Here is a 26,898-nt window from a genome sequence, read left to right as displayed (position 1 = left end):
AATATGAAAAAAGATAAGGAAGGAGAATGATGGACTTGTTTTCATAACTATAGAATTTGTTTCCCAGAATCCTAACTGCAAGACATTTATAAATCCTTACATAATGCAAATCAAGGTTGCGGCCTGGGTACAACTGAGATATGAGGAGTGGACTGGATTGCTACTGAGATGTCTCTTCTCAGTGACTCAGACATCTCAGAGATAGCCAAGTTGGGTCAACATTTGGTTATGAGATATTGACCACTCACTTCGTTCTTCCCACATCTTCCTTCAGTGGGGATGACTCCTCACTAAAATTACTGCAGATTGTGAGGATGTCAACATGCGGGTTCACAACACCTGGTACAGGCACCCCTCAGTGTGTTTTTGTTTTTGGATTAGGAAACAAGAGACAAAGTAGAAGCAGGGTGTGGTGATGCACACCTTTAATTCTAGGGCTTGGAAGGCAAAGGCAGGTGAATCTCAAGTTCAAGGCTAGCCTGGTCTAGAGAGTAAGTTCCAGAACAGCCAGGGCTACCCAGAGAGACTATGTCTTGAAAAACTAAAAAACAAACAAAACAACAAAAGAAACAAAGTAGAACATTTAAACATATATTTAAATTTACAAAGAGATAAGCCATATTTCCAAATGTCCTGAGAAAGTTAGATGAGAGAGAAAGATATCAAATATGCCTGGGTTTAAAGTGAGGTGAGTTGTTCTAGGTGGGACAGTGGGGTAGGATTTCAGGGTAAGAAGCCTTGGGTAGATACAGAAAACCTCCTGTTTTGTCCCCCTTTGATGTGGGCCAGGTTCACTTGCTGTCTCTGGTGTGAAGCTCTCAGCTCCACCTAGATGGACTTCAGTTTGTTCTCGACCACAAAGACAGAACAAAGAGAATGAAAAGCCAAGAAATAGACGTGAAGCCAACACAAAGTAAAATAGCTAGCCCTCTGTGGAGAAGACAACATCTTATTTTCTTCCCAAGCAAATTAAAAATATCTATAAATATGCATCTAATATGTTGACTATGGGTAAATACCTATCACTAACTTGTTCTGTACTTTTTCAGCCAAGTTCTACAGATTATTTCAAATTTTTAACTTAAAAACCTTTATGACATGGTGTTTGATGACCAGAAAAAGTAAAAGGCATTCTCCTGGTGCTTCTGCGAATATGAAATAAATGTATTCACTCATCTGTGTTTCACCTGGGAGGAGGGAAAGCTGGGATGGAAAAAAACAAGTTCTCTCCTCTGTGTCTTCTTTCTATCTTTACGTGCCAGACAATCACATGATCTCCTCTGCTGTACATTTGGTTTATTGCTTGTATGATGTTAATTGGGTTCTCAGAATTACACGGGAATTCACACATCTGCATGTTAGACTTTGAGGGTCCCTGCCCCAAGTTGGCTTTGATTGGTATATAAAGTTGCCAGTGGCTAATGGCTCAGCAGAGAGACAGAGGCTCTGGGCAAGAAACGCAGGAGGGAGAGAAAGCAGAATCACCACGCCAGATAAGGAGTAACATCCAGGCTTGAGGTTGCAGAAGAGAAAGCACGCAATCATGTAAGAGCTGAGGAGAAGTGCCCCCCCTCCACCCCCTGCAATTGGGTCTAGGGTAGCAAAGACGAAATATAGATTTTAGTAATAACTCAGGAGTATTGGACTGGCCCAGCCATTGAGTTGTTTAAGACATATTAAATATTAAATACAAGGATGCATGTGTATGTCTTTCATTCGAAAATCCAGAACATTGGGACAGGTAGGGAGGAACTCACCACTGCCTCCACTGCCACCAGGGGAGAATAGAGCAGGTTAATCAGCTACAGCAATGATTCCCCCAGGTAAACAATCTGGTCATTGGTTTTAATGTCTTCAGTATGTGGCCACTCTCAGCCTTCCCCATCCCCCATGGGTACCGAAGATTCCATTTATAAACCTTGCCCTCACATTGTTATTTCATTAACCTCTCACAGGAAGTTTTGCAAGGATACATTTATCACACAAATTAACTTGAGAACAAAATCTCCCTTGGATCACAGGAGTGAGTGGACTGAGATCCAGGCTCAGATGGTATGGGAATACAATAACAGTGTTCAGAAGTTATCATTCTGCATGTAAGATGGCAGCTCAAACGGGAAAAGAGGGACAACATAGAGTTATGTTGTGATCTCCCCCTAGGAACTTTCTCATTTTGCCAGTTTCTTGTATTGTTTCATCCTTGTTTTGACTTTTCTTCTGAAAAATAACCTAAGAGTCTTTTTCTGCAAGGAAACAAAGACATAAAACAATAGATCAATAGTGCTCTTCCTCCCATCAATAGTGCTCTTCCTCACACACTGGACCAAGTGGCAGTAGAGCCAATTGGGTGACCAACAGGGCCCAAGGTCTGTTCAGGGACATCCACTGCCCATAAAGAGGCTGAAGCTTCACTTAGCCTGGGAGGTATGAGCTTAAGGCTTGATATTCTTCTGAAATCCTCTACAGTGTTAACTGTGAGAAAAAACAAGTAAAGAATAAGAGACACTTCCTGAACTAGATAAATGAGAAAGGGCACATAGAAGAGATGAAAGACCAGATGGAAGACACTGATAAGTGGCAAACCCTAGCTATGTAATAGAATTTTATGAGATGGGCAAAGTGCCTTGATTTGTCATCAAATGCTGGTTATTCTAGATACAGAAGGCAAAAATGTGCACTTTTTTTCGTTATTTATTTGCTTGATTTGTTCTTTTGTTTTTTTTGTTTGTTTGTTTGTTTGAGGCTGGATCTTATGTAGCCCAGGCTGGCCTTAAACATTCTGTGTATCTGATTCCCCTGCCTCTACCTTCTGAGTGCTGAAATTAAAAACATGTACCTGATACCATACCTGATTTTATTCTGTGCTGAGATTCAACCCCGGGCTTCATGGGTGTTTTGTAAGTACTCTGCCAAGAGCTATATCCACAGAACCTGCAAGACTCTCCTGTGTATATTTTAAAGTATGAGTGTGTGGGATGTAGGCACACATGTGGGGGCTAAGTATGCAGTGGCTAGAGGAGGAAGCTGAGTGGACTCTTCTATTACTTCCTGGCTTGTTTGAGACAGGCTCCCTCAAACTGGAGACTGGTCCAGTCACTCAGTCACTCCTCCATCTCTGCTTCCCACAGCCTTTTTTTATGAGAGTGATAGAGTGCCAGAGGATCGAACCCAGGTCCTAGGGCTTATGCTGCAAGCTGCACACATTTTCCCCACTGAACCATTTTCCCAGGCTTGCAATGATGGTTGCAAGAGAGATCTGCATTCAAATCTGCGGACTCTGAGGAAGGTAGTTTGTCTTCAGGGTTTTCTTGTTTGTTTGTTTGTTTGTTTGTTTGTTTTTGGTTTTTCGAGGCAGGGTTTCTCTTTGTAGAGAGCTGGCTGTCCTGGAACTCATTCTGTAAACCAGGCTGGCCTCGAACTCAGAAATCTGCCTGCCTCTGCCTTTCAGGTGCTGGGATTAAAGGCGTGTGCCACCACTGCCCAGCTAGTTTGTCTTCAGAAATCATCTAATTAGCGGAAACTCTAAACTAAACAACACTGGCTTCCCCCCCACACAAGAGGGAATCCACCAGCAAACACAACTGTGGCGTCTTGAACTTACCAGCTTCCATACTCACACGAGTCAATTCCCTCCAGCTGATCTCATTCTCGGCATGGCATGCACGTTGCATCTCCTGTGGTTCCTGTTTCTCTAGAGAACCCTAACAGCAGGAGGTTCTGACCATCTGTGTGCAAAGAGACGCACATGAAGCTGCTCCACAGAACAAGGAGCTGGCACCAGTCAAACTTGTAGCCCTGGGCATCTGGATACTGACCTCACTCTTTGGTTCATCAATAGCTACTTCTAGCTCCCTTTGCTGGCTCTCATCCCATTGTGTCTTATGCTCCATTGTGTGTCATGCTAATTCTTTTAAAGGGACAAATTAAGAATCTCAACAAATAGATTCTTATCACATAAAGAAGTTACATAATGTATATTTTGACTTTCAACATTCAAGGAAGGAGCATAAAGATTACAAAATCTTAAAAAAGATGATGATGATGATATAGAAGTCCCAGTGTGCCTGCAAGGAAAAGCATTTTTGTAATAAAACAGGGAGTCTTAAGATCAAGCTAGAGGCTTAAACATCAAATCACAAAGGTGTAATTTAGAACCCCCCCCAAAAAAAAATTATAAAAGAATGAAGTGTTGGGCATGCATGCTATTGCAGCACTTAAAAGGATGAGGCAGGAAGATTGTAGTAAGTGTAAGATAAGCTTGTGAGACTCTATCTCAAAATAATAATAATAATATTAATAATAATAATAATAATTCTAAATTAAAATGTTGAATAGCAGTAAAGGAAACATGAATTTTATTTGAGCATCCCTACCTGAAGTATGTAAATACTCTATGTAACTAAAACATTTTCTGGTGGGAGAAAAGTGGCTGAGGGCAACATGTCATGAGTCATGAAAACATGAGGCTATGTTGTCTCTGTCAACAACTCTCACCCTAAAGTGCTTTTCTGTGCCAACAAATATTTGGCACAGTTTAATGCTTGTCAATAAGAGAAGCAAAGAGCCTTTCTAGCTGTATCGAGTAGCTCAGAAAACCCCAAAAGAAATTGAGGAACAAATACTGGTGAACTCAGAATGTCACCACAGTGTTAGAGTTAGAATGGAAGGACTCCACCCTGCCTGCCCACACAGGACCCTGGTCAAAGCAGAAACCAAACCACGAGAAAGCATGCAGAGCAAGCTTGGAGATTTCAGGAGGAAACAGTTAGCGTTATCTTATGACCCATTTGTCCAAGACAGAAAATGTCTTTCAGTCCCCTCCCTGTGCTTGTCTGTTACATCTCACACAAATAAGACCGTGAAGTAAGTGGCGGCTCATATACTGTGACTATTGAGTCAAAAGTCTGACACATGCTTTCTCTGTGCACCGGACCGGCTCATTCCTTCTGTTGAGCTTCCTCTCACCTGTAAGGGATAAAGAAGGAGCAGCAGAGGGTATGAGGACTTTATTTCATAATTGTATTACCTACTTTCATTTCTCCATTCCGCTGATGGCCAAGATAATGATGTTGAGGTTTTTGAAACTATTTAGATAGCGACTCTTTCCATTTGTTGTGACAATATACTTTGAAAAAAAGCATGACATGGACTTGGGAAAATCACAGTATGCCTTTTCCAATTTCCTTCTGTGGAAACACTACCCAGGGTGTCCTGCAGAGCATATAGGATGTTTCAATGGCTGAGCTGGAGGGCTGCAGAGGTGAGGAACATAACCCCAGGAAGAGTCGTCAGGTTGTCCCACAGTTGTTAGTGTCAGTGTAACCCTAAACTAGAAGGTGAAACATTTCAAGAGGTCACACATCTCTTATCAGTCGGTACCCACCTTCAGAAGCACATTTCCCATGACGTTTGTGGTACACAGAAGCTGAGATTTAACAAACTGAATTTTATGAGCAAAAGTTGTATTCGATAGCACGGGTAGAAAATTCGAGACTTCAGTGAGTCTTTGAGAACTATTAGAACCTGTGGTGCAATGCTTTCCTCTGGCTTCTTAAAGCTGATTGGAAGGTGATTCGTGTCCGTTAATCTCAGCAGCAATGAAGAACAGGAAGAGGCTTTTAGGCCAGTGATAAATTGGTGGCAGTTCACGATATACGTATTACTGTAACAGGAAGGAAGACCTTTCCAATAACAAACACAAGCTGATGGAAATCTACATGTGATTTTACAAAAACATGATGTCTTTGAGGGCTTAAAAAAAAAAAATCCAAGGTCTTTAATATCTCTACTAAGCTAACCAAGTTTGACAGTTTTAAAATGTCCATGGTAGTAACGGCTTGTAGGGAAAACACCAGTCTTTCCTTCACCTCAGACTTTCAGTCTGTTATCCTTAAGCAGCCCCTCTTAAATCTTTTTAGCCTTTTTTTTTTTTTTTTTAACCACTACCTTTCTTTTCCTGCTCGAGATAAGATTTCTCCGTGTAGTCCTCCTAGCTGCCCTGGAACTTACTCTGTAGACCAGGCTAGCCTAGAACTTAGCGATCCATCTGCTTCTGCCTCTTGAGTGATGGGATTAAAGATTTTTGCCACCACTGCCCAGCTTACCTCTAGTTTAAAAAAATTTTTTTATTGCATGTGTATGATTGTGTCTCCTGCATGTATGTAAGCGCATATGTACATGCCTGTTGCCAATGGAGGCTGAAAAGAGGATGTGGGATCACCTGTAAGCAAAGTTACAGACAGTTGTGAACTACAATGTGGGTGCTGGGGACAGATGCTGAGTGTTCTAGAAGAGCAGTAAGCACCTTTTAACACTCGGACATCTCTGTTGTTCCTATCCCCACGTTTTATATGAAGTTTAAACTTGTATTTGCCTGAACATAATAATTACATTTTTTTGTTTGACTTACTTTGTTTGTTTTCCTTCCTCTCATATTTTGGAGACTTCCACCGTGCCTAGTGACCCTGCCTTTCTGTTTACATACAGAGGCTCTAAGACACTGATAGGAAGACTCTGCATGAAACCAGAGGACAAAAAACAGCTAGACAGTTTTTGGTGGGGACACCAAAGCCTCCAGAGAAAAGCAGTTCTTTTTAGAACTATCTTTTTGTGTGCAGAAACAAACTTATGAGTCCCCTGCCCAGAAAGAGCCCAGTTTCCTTTGAGGAAGGGGACAGAAATTGGGTTAGAGTCCCTAGGTCCTGACAACTTTCAAAAAAAATCCTTTATTTTCTGATTTCTGCCTCTAATATTTGTTTTCTTTCTTTTCTTTGTTTCTTTCCTATAATTGTGTGTGTGTGTGTGTGTGTGTGTGTGTGCACTTGGTCGAGCTTGAGAGAGAGAGAGAGAGAGAGAGAGAGAGACAGAGAGAGAGACAGAGAGAGAGAGAGAGAGATCTTATGTAATGATAAAAACCCATGAGAGAAAGCATGAAACTGCTCCTGAGTCTGGTGTATTTCACAAACACGATGCTCTCCTGCTGCGGCCATCTTCCTCCTGCATACACCCAACTGTGTCCTCCTCACGGCTCCAAACGCGGCTCTGTACATACATCTTCTGAATCCATTTATGCGCTCACAGACACTGAGTCTGATTGGATAACTTGGCTACGGTGAATCCTGCAACACTGAATTGTAGGTCACTCTCTGGTGTTTACTGTCACAGGAGTAAAATGCTTTACTGGCTCCAAGTGTGCTTGTCTAGTTCCTTCTCATGTCGATCTCCGTGCTTCTTCACTTTTCCCAAACCAAGTTTCCCTCCCCCAAACCAAGAATTACATTTCTTGAGCAAAGTTGCTCCACAAGGTTCTTACAAGATGTCTTGTTTATGCAGTTAGAACCTGAAGACACTGCACACAGCGATGAAAATAATTTTTACCTAGCATTTACTGCCAAGAAAACCTTGTTGTTAATGGATTACACTGTTTATAAAATATTATGATTCCAAGCTGATCAGACATGTTGACACAGAGCGCACTCTACATTATCACCTTCTCTTTCCTCCACAAACAGCAGCTGTACAGTCTTTACCCCGTCGCAGTCACTCCTCGAGTGGCCTCTCAGTTTCTCTCTTCCCTATTCCATTTATACGAGCTATTTCTTGACTTCCTCTCCTGGAACTTCCTCCCCTGATTTCTCTGCCCTGATTCAGTCTGTGGCTTGCCTTCTTAATATACTGCACTCACTTCCTTGGCCAGGCCATCTTCTTCTATATTTTCAAGTATCATCATTATTTGAATAATAGGTATGTTTAATCTTCCAGATTGAATTTCCTCATGAGGTGTAGATTCCCGTAAACACTAGCATGCAGGTATTTTAAGCTCATCCATACCCTCCCCTCGTTTTTTTTGTTAATGGCACTTAAAGCATTCCAGCTATCTATTGCTATTTAACGCACCTCACATTTAATGAACTGTCACAGCAACTGCCTTATCATGTACAATGATTCTGTGGATCAGTGCTTCTGTGATCTCATCAATAACTTGACTCTGTTCACAGGCTAGGTGGGTGTCAGCTGAGAAAACCGTCTTTGACTGTTAACAAGGCAGGTCTCATAGGTCCCATTCATTACTAAAATGAGGAAAAGTAGGTCCTTGTTTATTGCTTCATGTATATATATATATATATATATATATGTGTGTGTGTGTGTGTGTATATATATATATATATATATATATATATAGTGCATTGATGTTTTGCTTGCATAAGCGTCTTGTGTGAGGGTATCAGATGCTCTGGGATTGGAGTTACAGTTGTAAGCTGCCCCATGGGTGCTGTGAATTGAACTCAGGTTGTCAGGAAAAGCAGCTAGTGCTCTAAACTGATAGGCCATCTCTCCAGCCCCAAAATATATTATTTTTAAGTATCCCTTCACGTCAAGTAGCAGAAAAGAGGACCAGGGTGAAAACTACCTTGAGCACAAGCTGCTAAGTTGTATTGCTGGAGATAGCAATTAAAATATTTTAAAGGATATTTATTTATTGGCTGGTTCAGTTTTTGGTTAGTGGTGTTCTTGGGTTTTGGTGGGGGGTGTTTGAGGAGGGGTTGTTTTGTTTTGTTTGTTTGTTTGGTTGGTTTTCTTTAAGATTTATTTATTTAATGTATGAGTGCTCTATCTGCATGTACACCTGTGTGCCAGCAGAGGGCATCAGATTGTATTATAGAGAGTTGTGAGCCACCTTGTGGTTGCTGGGAATTGAACTCAGCATCTCCAAAAAAGCAGCTAGTGCTCTTAACCCCTGGGCCATCTCTCCAACCCTTTGATTTTTGATTTGTTTTGTTTTTAGTTTGATTTGGTTTGATTTGGTTTGGTCTGGTCTGGTCTGGTCTGGTCTGGTCTGGTTGTATGACAAGGTAGCTCTTTGGGACAGGGTTTCTTAATGTAGCCCTGGCTGTCCAGGAACTTGCTCTGTAGACCAGGCCAGCCTCAAACTCATAAATCTGCTTGCCTCTGCCTTTCTGCCTCTCTGCCTCTCTGCCTCTCTGCCTCTCTGCCTCTCTGCCTCTCTGCCTCTCTCTCTGCCTCTCTGCCTCTGCCTCTCTGCCCCTCTGCCCCTCTGCCCCTCTGCCCCTCTGCCCCTCTGCCCCTCTGCCCCTCTGCCTCTCTGCCTCTCTGCCTCTGCCTCAAGTGCTGGGATTAAAGGCATCTGTCACCGCCCCCCGGCAGGCAAGAATATTTATTGAACAACATAACTTCAAGAATTTGATAAGTTGGTCCTGTAAAGACCATGTAAAGACTTACCCATCTGAAAACTGGAAGTGACCTTAGTCAGACCTGAACATGAAAACATTGCCATAAAGACTAATTTTTAAGTGTGTTTTACATGCCAGGTAGTGGCCCACGCCTTTAATCCTAGTACTCAGGAGGCAGAGGCAGGTTGATGTCCTGAGTTCAAGGCCAACTTGGTCTACAGAGTTCCAGGACAGCCAGGCTACATAGAGAAACCCTGTCTCAAAAAACCAAAATTGTATGTGTACATGTGTGTGTACTGAAATAAACTCTAGTTGGAGGCCTTACCAACCTTTTCATAAGCAAATTCCCTAAGACAGGGCAGTGTGGTAACTGCCATCCTATGGCCAGCTTTGTGGTAACTTGGTGAGAATACAGTGGGTTAGATCATGATAAATTTTATGTTAAAACGTGTTTCTAAAATGTGAATACAACACCAGATTGCAGGTGAGAGAGAGTTTACAAAACCAGTTGAATGAGTTTAACCTCTAGACTTGACCATGGAATGCTGCGGTGAAGATGGAATGTGGTTTAATGACCTTGCTCAGCTGGCACACCTCACTCAATAGAAACTTGGTCTGTGAGGTTCTCTTTTGTGACCGGGACTCAGGGAACACAAGAGGATTAGTCAAGCATTTGTAAGCACCTAGGCTCACTAACTTAAGTGTTCTGGTTAAGGGTTACTATGACATTAGAACGTCTATATTTCTTTGGGAGGCCCTACGTTTTAGAATGTGGGCTTTCAAACATCTTTCCGATATTTATGGCAGAAGCACAATTTCTAAATGGGCTTTTCTAAATACACTCTTGGAACTATTCTTTAATGTATTAGGATTCATCAGACAGTGTTAGGTTTGATGTCAAAATATTCTGCAAAAACAGCTGCAAACGAAGGACTAACAGGGTACTCATGCGTAATGTAAATAAACCACATCTAACATATTTTGTTTCTTAATGAAATTTACACTGAATGACTACTGTGATGAGAGTAATAATAAAAATAAGAAATATGTTGAACAAGACAAGACTATTTCCAGGGCAGGATTCTTAGAGATTTGACAGACAAGAGTGTGAAACCATCCAAGCAAAGACAGCAACCGAGAGAATGCTCAGAAGATAGTCTGAAGGCAAAGTACACAGGAAAAATGCACAAGAGGCCAATGAATAGGGCCAAATAATGGACTGGTTTCAATGTCAGGCTAACTTAGAACTGTCTATAGGACTTGCTTTGAGTATTCAGGATGGAAGTGCTAATGGGATCTAGATAACAATTCTGAAGGACCCAGAATAACAGGAAGCAAAGCAGGCTATGGGGAGCAATTTCCCTCCCCCACCCCCCAACCTGTGGGAACCAATCGATTGTAGAACAAATGACAACACGTAACTTCAGAGGTTAGACCCTCTTGTCCTGTGGAGGGTGTGCTGAGCCACCAGCAGGCACCATGACCTACTGTCTAATATGGAGGGAACTCTTGAGTTATCCAGGCAAGGCTCATCCTGACACAGTGTTTCAAACTTTCAAGTAAAGTCTATTTTGTTAAAATATAACAAAAGACTCAAAGAAGTTTGCATCCTATAGAAATACATTATTTGGTGCAGATCTGGGCATGTCAAAGTATTACACTTAGTTGATCACTACTGTTTGACTCCTGAAGGTTCACATAATGTAGACTTGGTCCTCTCTGTAGGGTTTTCAAGATGGTGGAAACTTGAAAAGATCTAGCTTAATGTGAGGTAGTTAGGTCACTGGATACACTGCTCTGGGAAGGGATAAATGCCGATTACTCAGAAGTCAGTTCTCATGAGAGTGATATCTCCTGCACGTGCTTGGCCTCTGCTATAGATGGCCACTTCCCTTCCCTCTTCTCTGCCATGTTGTGAACCAGCCAAAAAGGCCCTTGTGAGAGGCCAAATTGATAGAGCTGCCTGATCTCAATTTTTTAGCATCCAAAAGGGCAACCTAAACCTTTCTTTATGAAATACCCAGCCTTTGGTATTTCGTTACAGTAAAAGACATCTGACTAGTCTAAGTAAGCCCAATGCAGTGGTGGGAAGGCAGTTAGATACTTGTCCCTGTGTATGTACATCTTGCCCGATATACCCTTAGGACCAACAATACCCTGTGTCAGACAAAAGGAGTTAGGTGTTTATACCGTGTGGGAGTATACCATCACCTAGCAAACTCAGAATAGATGTCAATAACATTTTGAAAGAGCAATTCATTTTGAAGAAAAACAGAATGCTCTTTGAGTTCCTGGTCTTCTAGACATGGCTTCACAGTAGATAGTGAAGGACTCAAAACAGACCCATAGGATTTTATAAAACTTCATCTGTGTCTGTGTGATTTCCATCCCCCATCCTCTCAGCCCCCCAGTTCTAGGAAAATAACTCAGGGCTCCATGTGTGCTAGACAGACTCCGCCATTAAACCATATGCTCGGCTTGACATTTCTAGTTCTTAAAAGGTAACCACACAGGTGTGTGTAAATATCCATTCTTATGTCTTTCTCTCAAATCATCTCTACTGAAATATTACCCACAGATATAAGACAATTCTCTGATGTTGTAATGCTGAGTTCAAGGAAATTTGATCGATGTGCAGAGTCTAATAACCTTTGACACCTCAGACACAGAACAGGTTATCACCTTAGCCCTGCACCAGCAGCCCATGGCAGCCACTGACCCCTTCCCTGGTAAAGTCTTCACAGGTGACATTTGACAGTGGGTGCTTTTCTGTCTGGCATCATCCCGTTGCCATGGTGTTCCTGACGCCTCACACGCTGGCATTTCTTTTTGTTGCTAACTGCGTTTTAATGTCTGCATAAGTCACAAACTGTTTATCCATTTACCTGCTAATTTGCACTTGAGATGTTTGAAACTTTTGTCTATTTTTACTAAAATTGCTAAGAAAATGAAATGAAAAAAAATGGATATCTCTCTTGGGCAAAATGCCTAATAATAAAGAGCTATTACTGTGCTAAGAAATATCTGAATTACTAAGTTATCACAATAAAGACTCACTTGTCTTATTTTATAATAAAATTTATTAGCTGAATCTATATAAGACATGTTGAAGAATTTGTAGATTTTCTCACCCTAAAAGATTCAAACACAATCACATACATCCAACATATTCCAGGAAAATATTTAAATATGTATAATATATTGTTCCTCACAAACTCAATATATTATAAATCAAATAACAGCACAGTCATACTATTATTTAGACAAGTAAACCACACATTTCTTAATGCTGTGACTTTTAAAAGAAAAAATAAAAGTTGAAGAGTCTCTAATTTGAAAAGTAAGACAATTTCTATTGGCCCATTTTTAAAAAAATATATAAAATGCCCATGTTACACTAGCTCCATTCTTTTTAATTAAAGAGAAAACTGTATTTCATGTGTTCTTAGTCTAATCTCCCATATCTAAATCTCTACAATATAAAGCTTTTAAGTATCAGAATCTAGGGAGATAAGCTTTTGCTTTCAAAAATACATAGAAATCTAATGTTAGCTAATTATGATCCCATAAAACTTGACCACTAAAGATGTCACAGATGTCACTTATTTAAATAGTAATAATGCCATCTGTAGTTGTAAACTAGATTATCATTATATAATGCAAGAACTGACTAAAGAAAATTCCCAAAGTTCCTAAGTAGCTATCTTAAAAAAAAAATGAGTATTTTTTAATAATATTCTGATCTATAAAGATACATGAAAATTACATCAAAGAAACTTCAAAAACAACAAAGAAAAACATATTTCTTCAAATGGGTTTTTGCTGTTGTTGTTTTTTGAGACAGGGTTTTTCTGTGTAGCCCTGGCTGTACTAGAACTCCCCTTTGTAGATCAGGCTGACCTCAAATTCAGAGATCTACCAGCCTCTGCTTCCTGAATACTGGGATTAAAGGCATGTGCCACCACCGCCTGGCTTCAAATTGCCTTCTAAATTCCCAAGAAGGGCAGCCTGAATGAACTAATGAAGATAAAATGTATCCCCTGATAAATTCCTGTAGCCAAAACCAACTTCAAGCAACAAATAAAATGAACAGTTTCCTGGTGTTTATCATAGTATTTACATTCCCTTATCTCAAGACCTGGAAACCCAATGTCAAATTGACTGGTCAGAGAAAATGATTCTAAAAGTACAAATGAATTTTTGTATCCCCACTCACCATTGCCACGCCTTCTCACAGCACTGGAAAAGATCAAAACTGACTGCCACAGAGGAGGTGCCCAGAGTAGAGAAGGCAGGGACACTAAGGCACAGAAGATACTGCCTGCCACACAGTGGCCACAGTGCAGGAAGACCCCACCTCGTCCACCAGGCCCTGGCGCAAGGCTGTCAGCTGCATCAGTGCACCCAGTCCTTCGGATGGCGCAGTACTTCCAGAATTTCAGCCTCTTTGGAATTCTCTGGAGGGGAATGCATGTACTCCCATCTATGCATGTCCAAAACAAACAAATAAACAAACAAACAGGCAAACAAAATAACAATAAATGACATACATAACTAATGGAGAATAAAACCCTGAGAATAAAGAGAATGCATGGCACCTCCACCCAGCTGTGACTACTGTGTCTCTACTATACTTGTAAAAAAAAAAAAATCTGCTACTTAAGAGGTTAAATTTCTTAATAAGTCTTAGGTATATCTGGGTTAATATTAAGATCCTAAAGTCAAAACATACTTTCATTATAGTGTTTCGTGAAGTATAGAGCCTTTGGGTACAACACAAGTAGATATTAGTTTAAGTTTTGCAGACTTTCTAGAGAGAGGGCTGTGGGGAAAAGTCACCCTCAGCTTTCCACTTGCTCTCTCCATGTCTGCATACACAAAGGCAGGATGTACATCCTGTCACTTCTTACGAAATCTAAATTGTGCCTTATTCTCCCACAATTTTCTTATAAAAATCGGGAAACTACTTATTGGGTAACACTGTCAGGGCTGATGTGCAAATTCTATGGGCACAGGGAGTCACTATGACAAGAGTCACTATGACACAGTTACTATGACAAGAGTCACTATGACACAGACTTACTATGACAAGAGTTACTATGACACAGAGTGACTATGACACAGACTTACTATGACACAGACTTACTATGACAGAGTTACTATAACACAGAGTGACTATGACACAGACTTACTATAACACAGACTTACTATGATAAGAGTTACTATGACACAGTTACTATGACAAGAGTTACTATGACACAGACTTACTATGACAAGTTACTATGACACAGACTTACTATGACAAGAGTTACTATGACACAGACTTACTATGACAAGAGTTACTATGACACAGTTACTATGACAAGAGTTACTATGACACAGTTACTATAACACAGAGTGACTATGACACAGACTTACTATGACACAGACTTACTATGACAGAGTTACTATAACACAGACTTACTATGACAAGAGTTACTATGACACAGTTACTATGACAAGAGTTACTATGACATAGAGTTACTATAACACAGACTTATTATGACAGTGTTAGGATGACACACACTTACTAGACAAATCTTCTTCTTACCTTGCTGTTAGAGGTAAAGACATCAAGATGCTTTCGATCCTGGATCCTGGAGTAAAGAGGCCAAACTTGGTGCCCCGATCATACACCAGATTAAACTCCACATACCTGTTATAAAGACACCAGATAGTGGGAAGGGTGTGTTGAGTGGCACCTTTAAGAACTCCTTAAGGAAAACTAAGAGTGGAGCTTCTCCTCATATCTCCGTACCAACTGGAGCCACACACAGCTTACACAGCTCACAGCCCAGTGTGCCCTCTCCTCTGGAAAGCAGACATAAAAGGGCATTCTACCCACTGAACAATTGGATGCAGATTGTGCCCAACACAGAGCAATCAATAAGGTTATGTTTTCCCCATGAATAAACAGTACAAACACAAATTGGGACCAGGCATGCACAACAATTAAGAAAGAAAACAGCTTTCTCTCCTGGGTAACTCAGCCCAGGTCCTCACTGCAGCACGAGGCATTTCAGGAAAAGGGCTTCATCTCAGTGTGGCTCACAGTACTAGACTAGGAGTACTCAACTTCTATAGGTATGTGCCAGGAAGTGCTGAGGGAGGAACTTAGCTGCTGCTGCTGCTGCTGCTGCTGCTGCTGCTGCTGCTGCTGCTGCTGCTACAAATGACTACCATTATCTATTTAACAGTGACTTGATGGAGCCGGGATCTGCCTCCTTCCCTGCAGCAGTTCCCAGCATCAACAGAGATGGCACCATGCATCCCTCCTCTCCTTATAGCCACCACTGTGAAAGCTACAACTTTGGGTTCAGTCCTTAGTTTAACTCTTTTTTTTTTTTTTTCTTTATGAAAATATCTTGGTATCAACTAAAGTTAGGCTCAGTGTATTGTCCAAATTTTCTATTCCATCTGGCCTAATTTTTGAATTCCATCTAGTATAAACACCCGTTTCTGCCTTTAAGATCATAGGATTTAAAAGTCTCTTCAGATTTAAAGCTGTACTTTCTACTGTCCTAAAGAATTCAGAATGATTCATAAAAAAGAATTTACAGGGGTGGGGGAGGGAAGAGACCTATAGGGGATATAAATGACAAGTTATGAGTACACTGTAAGAAACTGAAGCCAGCGCTGACCATAAAGGGTCGTTGAGATGACGCTGGGGTTACCTAAAGCCACAGAGTCTATTGCTATGTTCCAACCCAGAGATAACAGTGACAGAGAGCTTTTCTTTTGAACATGAGTGACATACTAAGCCATGAGGAGTTAACTTAAGGCTTCACACATCTCCTAAGAGAGGAGGCAGGCAATGATACACAGCAGAACTCACAGAATGGCCTGTCATCAAATGTGAAAAAGAAAAACCTATTGTTGGTAATACTGCAGTAAAAGCTTCTATGCAGGATTCATAAACCTTTTAGCTCTGCGTACAGAATATGTCCAATATTGAACCAGTTTTAACTAGCAATACCATCCCTACTGAACTATGAGCCATTTTCAGCATGTCTGTTAAGCCAATTCTATAGTCAGGGTTATGTCTCACCTTAGGAGACCTAAGATAAATCTAGAGAAAGGGCAAGAGTCGGAAGCATATAGGTAACAAATTGGCAGGGGCAGGGGATGGGGGCCTTGCATTGCATAAAAACTTTCTAAAAGAAAACTGACTCTATTCTCACTTCATCAGGTTACATGGGGACCTGACAGAGCACACAATTATTCAAGTAAAACAAGCACACAAACTCAGGAAGGTAAATACAAACATAGTTAAGTTTAAACTTGGAATGTATTAAGTTGCCTTCCTCAAGGCCTCGTCAAGAGACAGCTTCAGTGCCTTAGCGCTCAGGGGCCTAGGAGTTAACCTGAATTAGAAGAACTCAGGCTATGACTGTGATTTATGGTACATATGCAATTAAGATGGCCAAAAGAACTGCTGGGGGCTGGGAGAGTGGGTGTGGGGAGCTGGCTCACGAGAACACAGGGACTGAACATAACCTATCTCGTCACCTATGAACACATAAGGTTCAATACAGAGTCAGGGGCTGGGGGTAAGGATGGGTGAAAAGCACATACAGGGAGATTTTCACATCTGGGGTGTCATCAGATCTGCTGTGTAGTCTTGGGCAAAGGACTTCTGGGTAAGGATACCTTATGATCAATAAGTGATAATGCCATATATACCACAGGATTCCTGGGGAAATCAGACACACAATGCCTCATACAGCGGCTATTTCTTAGAGGTCCAAAATAAAGGTAAAGTGATCACTAAGACTGTATTATGATAGCGCTTTCATAAAATATTTAAGATGAATATTTTAATGTGTGACTCAGAATTTATAAGCAAAAAAAACCAAAAACAGAACAAAACGAAACAAAAACACCCACAAAAAAACAAAAGAAAAAAAAAAAACCTTAAATGATGCCCTCATCTTGGCAGAAGGTGGAAGCTATCACTGAGAAATGAAGAGAAAAATTCCACAAGTACTTACTACGGAAATGTCTACCACAAGTACATGCACAGGTGAATTAAGTAAACCTTGTAATGTTGATTATACAACGTCATGAAGTTAATTTTTAATGTTCGTCTACTTAAGAAAAAAATGAGTGTGTATTAATATGACTAATTATAAAATATTTAGCTAAAACAGCACAACCGCCACTATTCCTGGCACCTTTGAGCTGTGCAGACCGTTCACCCTTCCGGCACTCACCGCCCTCTCCTCAGCTGCTGCCACAGCTTATCCTGGGGCGTGAATGAGTCATCACAATGCTTTTTTACAATGGGAACATAGGAAGGAACCACAGCCTCAGCACAGGACTTCACGAAGCTGAAAGCCTCCTCCTTGGATGGAGAGTCGAGATCATCAAAAAAGATGCCGCCGATGCCCCTCCGCTCTCCTCGATGCACGATAAAGAAGTAGTCATCGCACCTAGAACATGCCGCAGAGGAAAACCGTGGACTAAAAGATGAGAAATACATGGAACTTATATTTTCTATACGACTACGAAACTAGGACTTTAGCCAGATTTTCTACAGCTATTACCTCCGCAGAGCATGTGTAGGCTCTCACCTGCGGAGTAAGCAAGCGATTCAAAACAAGCCCATCTGGGCTGGTGAGATGGCTCAGCGATTAAGAGCACTGACTCTTCTTCCGGAGGTCATGAGTTCAGATCCCAGCTCACAACCACTTGTGATCTTGGGGGTATGTGAAGACAGCTAACAGTGTATTTACGAGCAGGGCCAGAGCAAGCAGGACCCGGAGCAAGTGAAACTGGAGCAAGAAGAAGGAAAGGGGGTGGGGGGGAAACAAGCCAATCTAAAGAACAAGGACTGCTAAGAACTTGTGCAGATAAAGCAAGAGTACAGTGTGGCTACTGTACTAAGACTCCTGGGGGCACTCCTGCTTTTACAGGAGGCAGGGGAGGAAGGTCTCCTAACACTGAGACCAGCTGGGGTGCAAGCCGGAGCTTTTATGTGCCTAGTCTTAATTCAGCTAGAGCAGGATGCTATAAACAACTTTAGTATTTAGGTGGTGACTCTAAGGCATGTGCACCCAGGTAACAGGCCGGCAGAGGAAATGCTTGCAGAATGTCTTCCTGTGTGTTAAAGGTTACGCTTCTGACCAGCACAAGAAGCCATCAGCCTACGCTTGCTGCTTCCATCCACCGTCTAATAAAACAGGTCTCCTAAGACACCACTCACTAATGCTAAACATGGAACATAGTCCTTAACTTGGACAGAGTTCTTTTGATGATCTTTATATAAATGAGGCCCACAGGCAAGTCATTTCAAACAAACAGAAAATACAGTCTCTCGACAGCTTACCATTTTTTAAATTTGGGGTAGATGTCTGGCCCGTGCTGATCACAAGCTTCCTTTAGAGTACGGTGGAAATGGACAGCATCCTCTTGGTTCAAGTATGTCGGTGTGAGGTCACATCCACCCCCAAACCACCAGTGCGTGGTACCTACGAAAGCAAGGCAGCTGAGTCTAGATTGCCTTGAGACTGGAGCACAACACCGGTTGTACTAGCAAGCTTAATTCAGCCACTTAATTCATCACCATGAAATAGGTGGCAGTCAAAGAACATCTAACTGAAAATAGCTCCGACAGCCAGTAAAGCTGAGGCTGGCGAGACACAAAAGCAGAAAGGAAAGGAGATAGGAAGTCAGGAAGAAAGAAGGAGCCGGCAGGGAAATAGGACGGAGGGCAGATGGTCTCGGCTCTGAATCTCAATGCTGGTTTAACAGTAGGCTCACACAGCTCAAACGTCTCAGCTAGATCACTATTTGTAAAAAGTAATTTCTGCCTCAGACAGACACGGTTAACAAAAACTATCCGGGAGATTGTGACGTTCCCACTATTAGAACTCACCCCAATGCCTCTTCTATTTACCCCAGCAAGGGAAAAAAAAATACCCTCTAAGGAGCAATCAATCTGCCACATAAGAACAACTGCTTCATGTACTCACGCTTATCAATAAATTGGTCTACAAGACACAAGTTACCAACTTTGTGTGTGTGTGTGTGTGTGTGTGTGTGTGTATACAGTGTTTGTATGTGTGCAGGTGTGCACAGGTGCGCATGTGTGCTTGTGCACTTGTATAGAGGTCAGAGGTTAATGTGAGATGTCTTCCTCAGTCACTTACCCATGAGGCTGGCTTTGAGTTAGGGTCTCTCCCTAAACCTGGCTCTTACTAACTAGCTCCACTGCCTGGCTCCGGATCTCCTCCTGTCTACTCTCCCTGCTCCTGACTATTTAAATGATCGTGGGGTGGGATCCCAACTCAGTTCCTTGTGCACTGTACACAAAATACATATATTTGTGTACGGGCCCCACAGTGGCAAGTCCTCAATTTCAGAAATAACGAATTTATATTTTCAGAGACTTTGTGTGGGGGTGTTGAAGTTTGGGTTCACAAAAGTCATTCTGTGTGGAGGAAACACTGGATGAAAGAAGGAGTCCCATTCTGATGTTTCTCGTCCTGTACATCCTGCCAAGACTAAGGCGCTGGGATATTCCTAGAAAATCCTAAAGGTTTGTACTTTCTCTCCTTTTGATTTTTTTTTTTTTAATACAGACTTCGAACAACTCTTAAGAGGCTTACCATCAGCTTCCTCTACTTCAAAGTATCTGTAGTTGAAATGCATGGTGGGTACATAAGGATTCTTGGGGTGAATCACAGAGCTGACACCCATAGCAGTAAATGGCAATTTACCTGGAAAGTAAAATAACACAGTTAGATGCATTCAGTGGCCTGGCTTGACACAAATTACTCCCTCATGATTTCAGAACCCATTATCAAAAGCTGCTTTGTAACTTGTCTCTGAATTGCAATTTTCACGATTAATGCATTCAAACACGCTTACTGGGCACACACATCCAATGGCCCTTCCCCCCCCCCCCAAAAAAGAAAGAGTTATTTTTAAATAAAACTGGTGGGACACAGTTGGCAGGGAGAGTTATCTGACTTACCATCTTTCTTCTTCAGAACTTTTCCTCTGCCTCTCATTTGGTTTGCTGCTTCCTCAGAAAGATGCCCATGAACGACAGAAATGTTCACCCCGGCCTTTTCAAACACACGCCCATCCTGAAGCACACAGGTGATGCCACCTCCTCCTGTCCATAGAAACAGAAACTCAGAGGATAGAGAACCGTCATATGGGAGAAAACTCTCCCATGAACATGGCGGCATGAGGTGCCCGCTTCCTCCCCTAGCTCCAGAACCATCTATGATAGCAAGCATTTTCTATGTGCAATAGGTTGGATGACTGGCTTAGATTTGTGTCTTAAGCTGCTCATACTAGGAAAACACTGGACCCAGATACAAACCACTACAATGGCTGTTTCTCCTGTGTTCTCCTGCCATTGCCTAATAACTCCAAGGAACTCTTTCTTCAAATATCACCAAAAAAGAAAACATTTGTTATTCACAAAACAGAAAGCTAATGTTACAGGCAGGAGTGCGCCCACTGAATGCTGCTCTACTTTTACTGAAAACAAGAACTCCATATTGCTTCAGTTTTTTACTCTCAATTTTACCTTATTACCTTTAATTTTTATATGCAATTTAAAAACATAGCTATTCAAACTCTTAAGGGGTTCAGAGTCTTAAATTAAGTGAAATTACACACACACATATGTGTGTGTGTGTGTGTGTGTGTGTGTGTGTATGAGTTTAATAGGTTTTTTTTTTTTTTTCTTTAAGGCAATAGGGTCAACAAAAAGTCATTGTTCTCAAAGACTAATGTTTGGGTTGCTTGATTTCTAAGAAGCAGGGCACCATAAACAAAATCATAACACCTGAAAGAATAAATGATTTTTTTTTCAAATGATGACCATGTTTCTGACATTCTGAGTTCTCTCATATTTTCATAAATTATGAAACAGGGGCAGAAAACAGAAACTTCCGGAGGTTACAAAGCTGGCTATCTAGTATTTGAGATTGTGTCCCAGGTCGGTCAGTGGCTTTTACTTTAAAACACTAGAGGATGGAAAACTATGAAACTCAGACTGAATGTCATTTAACATAGATGTGACAGCATCATAAATCAAAACATATTGATGATATGCTGTTATATTTCCAGCTGGGAAAAAGTCAGGAATCCTCAAGTTTAAAATCAAGATGGGAAGGGAGAACAGGGAAGACTATTCTGAATGGAACAACATGGTCACCAGTACAGGACTCAACATGAATGGGTAGGATTTTGGGATTCTAAGGAATCAAGAAATTTAATTGATGATGCAATTTAGTAAGAACTACAGGGACACTAATAAATAACTCTTACGCAATCCCAAAAACGGTTGGGAGGTTCTTGACACAGGGAGTCTGGCAGACGTAAAGGATCAGTGTTTCTTTTTCGTCTAATAGGACAAGGGACAAATACACCCTGACGGGTAAATAAAAAGTATCTGTGTGTGGAGTGGAGATCTGTGAACATTAAAGCTTCAGTTTGCTGCATGCAGATGTCCTTTAATAACCTATATAAAAAATGCAATTATGAATTGCCAGTTTTCAAATGGCCTGTCCTATGTTGTTGGTACCTCTGGGTCCACATTTGCAAACAGAGAGTGAACGGCTCTCTCAGCGTCAGTTGTTCTAAGGGTGTCCCTTCTAACAGATCAACCCCCACACCCCGTGAGTACTGTCTACTTCAACCTATCCCCCCAATCCTAAACTGCAACTCGTGCCCGACCAGGAAACGGGAGGGCTCTCCTCACCTTCCTTCCTCTCCCACCGGTCCACAGCGAAGTCGGCGACTCCGTCTACCTGCGCTAGCGCCCGACACACCTGGGCCTGGGTCTCCATAATCATCAGCTCCATCTTGGTCTTCATATCCTCGGGCCTCCTCCGCAGCTCCCGCAGCTCGGTCACCGGCGAAGACATGAAGGTGCTGCAGCGGCGGGTCAGCTCGTCCCCGTCCTCCTCCCGCCGTCCAGGTGAGGGGCTCCGCGCCCCCGAGCTCTTGGGCACCATCTCCGCCCGCTGCACGTGCCCGAAGGCGGCGGCTGCCAGCCCTGCCAACCCCGCCAGCGCCGCGGCCAGCCCGGTCCCCAGCCGGGAGCCGCCTCCAGCCGAGGGGCCATAGCCCAGCCCACGGCGAGGCTGGGTACCAGCCGTGCCAGGCAGCCAGCAGACGCGGGCGGACGCGCTGCGCGAGGACGCGGCGTGCATCTGTCCATAGTCGCCCCGCACCGCTCGCCACCAGGGCCCCGAGCCCAGCCGGCCCAGCCGCAAGGCCATCTCCCGCCGGGACTGGGCAGCGCTAGTCCCGCAGAGCTACTGGAGCTCCCCGGGTTCAGAGCCCGAGACTCCCAGGTAGTGGAACCTGGAAGAGCCGCTGCGGGTGTGGGCCGCAAGCTGACGGCGGGAGCTGAGGATGCTGGGAACTGTAGTCCGGTCCTATCGCCTCCTGCACTCGCCTGCCAGCTCCAGGAACAAGCAGATAAGACTCCACCCCGCCCACAGAGGTGGGTCCTTCTGGAAGCACGCGGGCCTCTGCCAGAGGACTGTGGAGGTGCTTGCACTGATAAGATAGGCACTTCAGCCACGTACGTCTTCGATTGCCCTGTTCGATCACCCACAGTGAGCAAAAGTGGGACTAGCAGGCTGAGGACAAACGGGCAGAAAGAAGACATCACTTGTCTTAGTCCTCCAAAGTGGGAGGATGCCACTTAGTCCCTATGCTGGGTTTACCCAAAGATTTCAGGGTAGCGGGCTCCTGAGTAGATCCAGAGAAAATATTCACACTCCAGTTTACTCTCCTGGATCTTCATTCTTCCCCATAGTTGAAAATATGAGGACAGAAGCTCGCACATTTGATAGGTTTGCTCCAAGCTATATATATGTTGTCTAGACACAGGTGTCATTGTCAACATTATATTATCAGAAGGGCTCACCGGCCCTTTAACTATCCAGGGTGGTTTTAATTTCTACTAACAAATAATAATCTAGGCCACTGGTTATTTTTCCACAAGCTTCCACTCTGGCCAGAGCAGTAGTAGAATCTATGGTTCTGACCGGTCTGTTCACTCCACTGCCTCTTATGCAAAAGGAACCACAAACTGCCTGGAACAGCAGGCTGCTCAGGCCAGGCGGGTAAGAGAGCAGCAGGCAAATGACTTCACCTTCACCGAGAAGTGAGGAAGCTTGCAGAGGAGAGAAACCCTTACTTTTAGCTGTAGTTTACCCTGCTCGGAGGCCAACTTGGAAGAGAAGGAAAGATAAGAATTATCTCTTGGAAGGTTGCCTCCTTCGAATGCTACTAATGGGTCTGGCTGGGCCTGCTGGTGATAAATGAAGCTCTTTAATGAAAAGGAATCTCTCTCATTTCTCTGGATGAAACTTCTCCATTTATGCTCCCATTCTGCTAATGGGAAGCTAGTCGTCAAAACATAAGCCAAACGGGAAATCGTGGAGACTTGCCCGGACAAATAAGTTGGCCCTGAACAAATTGTGTACTAGCTTCCAACCTGTTTGGATGTCTCTCTCCTCCCAACTTCTGTCCCCACCTTTAAATTTAATGTACAGCGCTTAATGGAATCTAAAAAACCAAAACCAAACAAATAAATAAATAAATAACCCTGATTTGTAAGGAAAAAAAAAAAAAAAAAACCCACCTTCCTAGAAGGGCATAGTGGTATACACATTTAATCTCAAAATGCAGTCAGGTAGACTATGTGAGTTTGAGGCCAGCATAGTCCACATAGAGACTTTCAGGACAGCCAGGGTTGCATAGTAAGACCCTGTCTCAAAGGAAACAAACCAACCACTAAATAGATAGATAGATAGATAGATAGATAGATAGATAGATAGATAGATAGATGATAGAAAAATAAATCATCTTCATGATAGCTTAAATTACTCCCAAGTCCTATTTGTTAGTATATAGACATAGAAGTAAGATGTCCCCTCTATAAGCAAGTTGATGCATCAGAAAGCTACTGTGGACAAATAGAAAGTCAGTACGTTGTAAACAGAAGCTGTGCAGCAGGGGTATTCGGCTCTCTGTAGCGCACTAGGACTTTATTCTCTGTGTGACCCCACAAGCCAGGAAATCCTGATGAACCGTATGCCATCTCCCTAGGTACACACAGAAAGCTGGCCGTCTTCAACCACCACGCACTTCTCTGAAGCCTTGCAAATCTGATCTTTCCCCTGTGAAAAACTAATAGCTAAGTTTACGCCCTGATATTGGTGTATTCATTTTTTTTTTTCTGTTTAGGAAGAGTTTGAGGAAGCCGCTTCATTTCTCAGGTATGTGCACTCATGCACACGCACGCACACGCGTTTACACAGGCATTCACACAATTTCCAAGTACCTTTCCTAAATTATACTCTTTTACCAATTCTCTGTGATAGCCAAACATGAGATGTGTCCTGTCAAAGTGACTCAGTCTATTGCTTTCAGACCCTTACAGAAACTTGGGCTAATTAGTAAGAAGGTATTGATAAACGTGGCCTTGTTAGAGCTCGAGTCGAGTTGAAACAGGAATTAAGCGAACAGAAAGTGAAAGTTTTGAGATTTTAATTTTTTGCCCTAGGACTTACATTTTTAATTTGTCATCTTCTTACATATTTAAAAGAAAATTCTTAAGGGATCAGTTGACTTAAATCAATATACAGTTAGGCATAGCGCAAACCTGTTATTGCTGCACAAATGAGGCTGACACAGAAGGATCACTATAAATTTGAGACTAGTTTGGGCTACTACAATCCTATATATTAAATATGCAGTGTAATTTAGTGCAGTTGATTTGACTTGCTCTTTCTCTAGTTACAGTAATTTTAATTGGATAGACTGAATGATATGTGAAAAAAAAACACTCAAATATTCCAAGAAAAATTTCTGTAAGAGACAGACTCAGGGTGCCTGTCTCTTCTGTTTTATCTTTTGTCCTTAGCTTCTCTTCAATTTTTTTTTTCCTACAGGCAGCAATCTGGGGTCTGAGAAAAGAGGGCTGCATTCTACAGCCCCAGACGGCTGCCTGGTGACAATTGCATCAGAAAACACAAACCACGTTTGATTCTCTGTCCTTAGGGACTTTGGACTATCGGCACTTGGCTCCAGTCTGACACATGTTACATGTCTCTCCCTGTTTGGAAATAAATAGCAATCTAATATGGAAACAGGGAGACCTACACACGTGTCACTGAACGGTTAATAAATTCTCGCCCTTCCACCTTTCATATGAAAAGGACAAGAGGAAGAGATGAGGAACACAAATCCAAAATTATTCCTGTTATGAAATAAACTCAGCAGGCTGTATGGCAGGAACCACCTGTAGCTGTGGTCAGACTCTGCCCCTGACATAGTGCCTCCTGCAAGTTGGGATACAGACTTCAAGTAATAAAATTAAATTTTGAGCTGAAGGGATGGTTCAATGGGTAAAAGCGCTTACCCCAAAACCTAGTTCTGATCCTGGGGACCCACTAGGTAGAAGGAAAAAACTTGACTGGCAAAAGGTTGCTTCTGACCACCACACATGATCTGACACATACGCACACATGTGCATATAAACATTAATTAATGGATAAAATGTAATTTTAATTTTTAACGAAATTTAATGTTCAGTAGTTAAGTTTAAGTTCAGTAGTAAATGAGGGTTGATGACAGTCATCTGGTGACATTCACATACTACTGACAAATTTGGATTAACGGTAACTTAAAGGGTCAGTCATTGTAATGATCATAATTTATCTTACTACAGCCGTAGAACACACGCATCACAAAGTTTGACTTTGTGGGAGGATTGGAAAGGGGGAAATTATGTAAATATTGTATTATAATCTCAAATGGTGTAATAGTAGAGTATATCCACCAGGGGGCGCTCATGTACTAGCAGTTCTCAAATATTTACCACTGTATGTAAACACTTCCTCTGGTTGTGGATGGGCCCGTGAATCTGCAATTTAGTGAAGGGTACATACAAGCATGGTTAAGAGGATAGCTTATGGAGTCTAAATGACAACCTTTGAAACTTGGGTTTTCCATTCGAGAACTTGGGCAATATTTACTTGAATTTCCTGATTCTAGGCTTCCTGATCCATCAGAAAGGTTAGAAATAGAACCTACCTTTTAGACCTGTTGTCACCAACTCCTTAAAATTTAAGTTAGTTTAAAACACAAACATGGAATAATTATTAATGTATTATCAGGAGTACTAATAATATAATATTCAGTGTAATGTTGTAATAACGGCGTTCACTGATTTTTCTCTGTGAACCACAGAGTACAAGATTATTTTTTAAAGATAATGATGATGATGATGATTAACTTACAGTGCAGCCTATCAAATCCGAAGTTCTGATCCTCAGCCGCAATGACTGTGGAACGATGGTCACCAAAATTGCAGGGTAGTGAATGGGTGAGGTGAGGCTGGGTTTTGCATTCTGTTTCAGACTTTATACTTTACTCGGAAGAAGGTGGGGTCTGTTACAAAAGGCACTAAGGCAGAGGTCAGATAGCAAAACCAGATTTGTACCTGACATGATCACTGTGGAAGAGGAGGAGGCAGTGGAAATGAAAGATGGGTCTGCAGTCAAGTAAACAGGGAACACAGGACAATGAAAGATTGCCTCATTTCTAATCTAAAGATGAATCTTTGGAAAATGCTAGAATTGTCCCTATCTATGACTCTAAAGAAACTTGAATCTAATGAAAC

At 42.1% G+C, this 26,898-nt stretch overlaps 1 protein-coding gene and 1 long non-coding RNA gene across 3 annotated transcripts; both read right to left on the bottom strand.

Moving 5' to 3' along the window:
• Positions 1–568: 568 nt before the first annotated feature.
• On the bottom strand, positions 569–9,024 carry LOC143444072 (uncharacterized). Its single transcript, XR_013113610.1, has 2 exons — positions 3,602–9,024; positions 569–2,243 (listed from the first exon to the last, which is right to left on the bottom strand). It is a non-coding gene; the product is annotated as an uncharacterized LOC143444072 (long non-coding RNA).
• A 3,478-nt stretch (positions 9,025–12,502) lies between these two features.
• On the bottom strand, positions 12,503–26,648 carry Cpox (coproporphyrinogen oxidase). Of its 2 annotated transcripts, none has more exons than XM_034515773.2 (8): positions 26,516–26,648; positions 21,955–22,843; positions 20,209–20,352; positions 19,841–19,951; positions 18,559–18,700; positions 17,444–17,662; positions 14,782–14,886; positions 12,503–13,674 (listed from the first exon to the last, which is right to left on the bottom strand). In XM_034515773.2, exons 2-8 carry the CDS (start codon positions 22,475–22,477, stop codon positions 13,587–13,589), a joined length of 1,332 nt encoding a protein of 443 aa, XP_034371664.1. In that variant the 5' UTR covers positions 22,478–22,843; positions 26,516–26,648; the 3' UTR covers positions 12,503–13,586. The 2 variants fall into 2 exon arrangements, with proteins under 2 accessions (XP_034371664.1, XP_076799152.1); XM_076943037.1 differs by having other exon boundaries at positions 12,503–13,648.
• Positions 26,649–26,898: the final 250 nt, after the last annotated feature.

This window comes from Arvicanthis niloticus, chromosome 12 (assembly GCF_011762505.2).
Source record: "Arvicanthis niloticus isolate mArvNil1 chromosome 12, mArvNil1.pat.X, whole genome shotgun sequence".
Classification (NCBI taxonomy): domain Eukaryota; kingdom Metazoa; phylum Chordata; class Mammalia; order Rodentia; family Muridae; genus Arvicanthis; species Arvicanthis niloticus.
This window is presented reverse-complemented; position numbering and strand designations above follow the sequence as displayed.